This window comes from Austrofundulus limnaeus, unplaced genomic scaffold (genome assembly GCF_001266775.1).
Source record: "Austrofundulus limnaeus strain Quisiro unplaced genomic scaffold, Austrofundulus_limnaeus-1.0 Scaffold693, whole genome shotgun sequence".
Classification (NCBI taxonomy): Eukaryota; Metazoa; Chordata; class Actinopteri; order Cyprinodontiformes; family Rivulidae; genus Austrofundulus; species Austrofundulus limnaeus.
The window spans coordinates 250,329-251,987 of record NW_013953095.1 but is presented as its reverse complement, the minus strand read 5'-3'; the positions used below and the strand labels follow the sequence as shown (position 1 = coordinate 251,987).

The following is a 1,659-nucleotide window of genomic DNA, read 5'->3' as shown; positions in this document are numbered from 1 at the left end:
CAGTTTAGCTTGTTTGTCGCGCTAGCGCTGAGCTAATATGTATAAGGCAATGTAGTGTCAGGGCTAGCGTGAAGACTAAAGCTGCGTTCCATTAGTCCTTGGAAGTGGTAATTTCCCAGTTCCCATTGGTAGATTTAAACTGGAACGCCCCCTCCAGTGGTAATATTCCACTCGTAAAGTGGAAGAAATTAAACTGCCCCCAGTTTAGATTTCAAGATGGCAGCTGCTCGCAACTTTAGATAGTTAACTCCGTAACTTTTACTGTTAATTATCTTTTTTAAATTTTTTGTGCATGTTTAATCTCTCAAACCCAGGATGACAGAAACCAGAAGTTGGCCACTTCTCATATATTATTGGCTCTGGACAGCTGATACTTGAACCCAGTTGGTCAAATGAGGTGTCAATCGAAAGAGGACGGCCTAGACGTCCATTTTGATGCATTGAACATGGACACAGGATGCACAGAAACACAGAACGACCTTTCAAAATAAAATGAAACAAAAATGGCACGCGAGCGTTCCGCTGAATGTTAACAGAATTATTTTAAAGGATGTCATATTTGTTAAAGTTTTTATTGTACTCATCATAGTAAAACTTGTTCTTTAGTGAATAGAAAAAACATAAACTATCAGTATCTATCAGAAAAGTTCATGTTTTCTGTTCTCCTCAGAGGATTCGCTCCACCGTGGATGAGAAGGAGCAAAAGCAGCTGCTCATGGATCTGGATGTGGTGATGAGGAGCAGCGACTGTCCTTACATCGTCCAGTTCTACGGCGCCCTCTTCAGAGAGGTCCGGTCCTAACGATTCACTGAGAATCAGCAGATTGTTTCTCATTTCATCACTAAATGAACTTTAAAATTAAACCAGTCTGTTTTTATCTGTTTCAGGGCGACTGTTGGATCTGCATGGAGCTTATGTCTACCTCATTAGACAAATTCTACAAATATGTATATTGTTCATTAGATGATGTCATTCCAGAGGAAATTTTAGGCAAAATAACATTAGCTGTAAGCACCTGTATCATGTTTGCTCYTTATATTTTACATGTTTATGTGTGCAGAGTATCAAAAAATAACCAAAAACGTTTTGTTGTCATTTTTAACAGACTGTTAAAGCACTGAACCACTTAAAAGAAAACTTGAAAATAATTCACAGAGGTATGTTCATTTTTATTTTGTTAAAGCAGTAAAAGATTTCAGTTTTTAGGTTACATTTCACTGAATGGATGTTKTTCTGTTTTGTATGTTTTAGACATCAAACCTTCCAACATCCTAATGGATCGAAGGGGGAACATCAAACTGTGTGATTTTGGTATCAGTGGTCAGCTGGTGGATTCTATAGCCAAGACAAGAGATGCAGGCTGCAGGCCTTACATGGCTGTAAGTCACCAGAGAGGAGCTTCATGTTTAAAGTCACACCAGGGATTTAGAATGGAATATATCCTTCAAACTGGAAAAAACCCACATATTCTCCTCTCACACATACAGCGGGTAAAATAAGTATTGAACACGTCAACATTTTTCTCAGTAAATATATTACTAGAGGTGTTAATGACATGAAATTTTCACCAGATGTCGGTAACAACCCAAGTTTGTAATAATGTGGAATGGCACAGGGAAAAAGTATTGAACACATGAAGAAAGGGAGGTGTAAAAAGG

The 1,659-nt window shown here is 38.2% G+C and overlaps 1 protein-coding gene across 3 annotated transcripts in view; it reads left to right on the top strand.

Annotated features, from left to right (window-relative positions):
* The window catches only part of map2k4b (mitogen-activated protein kinase kinase 4b), a 22,715-nt gene that overhangs the window by 9,719 nt on the left and 11,337 nt on the right, over positions 1-1,659 (top strand). For all 3 annotated transcript variants that reach the window (XM_014027877.1, XM_014027879.1, XM_014027878.1), the window contains 4 exons: positions 671-790; positions 889-1,008; positions 1,107-1,158; positions 1,253-1,380. In XM_014027877.1, coding sequence (XP_013883331.1) covers positions 671-790; positions 889-1,008; positions 1,107-1,158; positions 1,253-1,380 — 420 coding nt within the window. The remainder of the gene's footprint in view (positions 1-670; positions 791-888; positions 1,009-1,106; positions 1,159-1,252; positions 1,381-1,659) is intronic.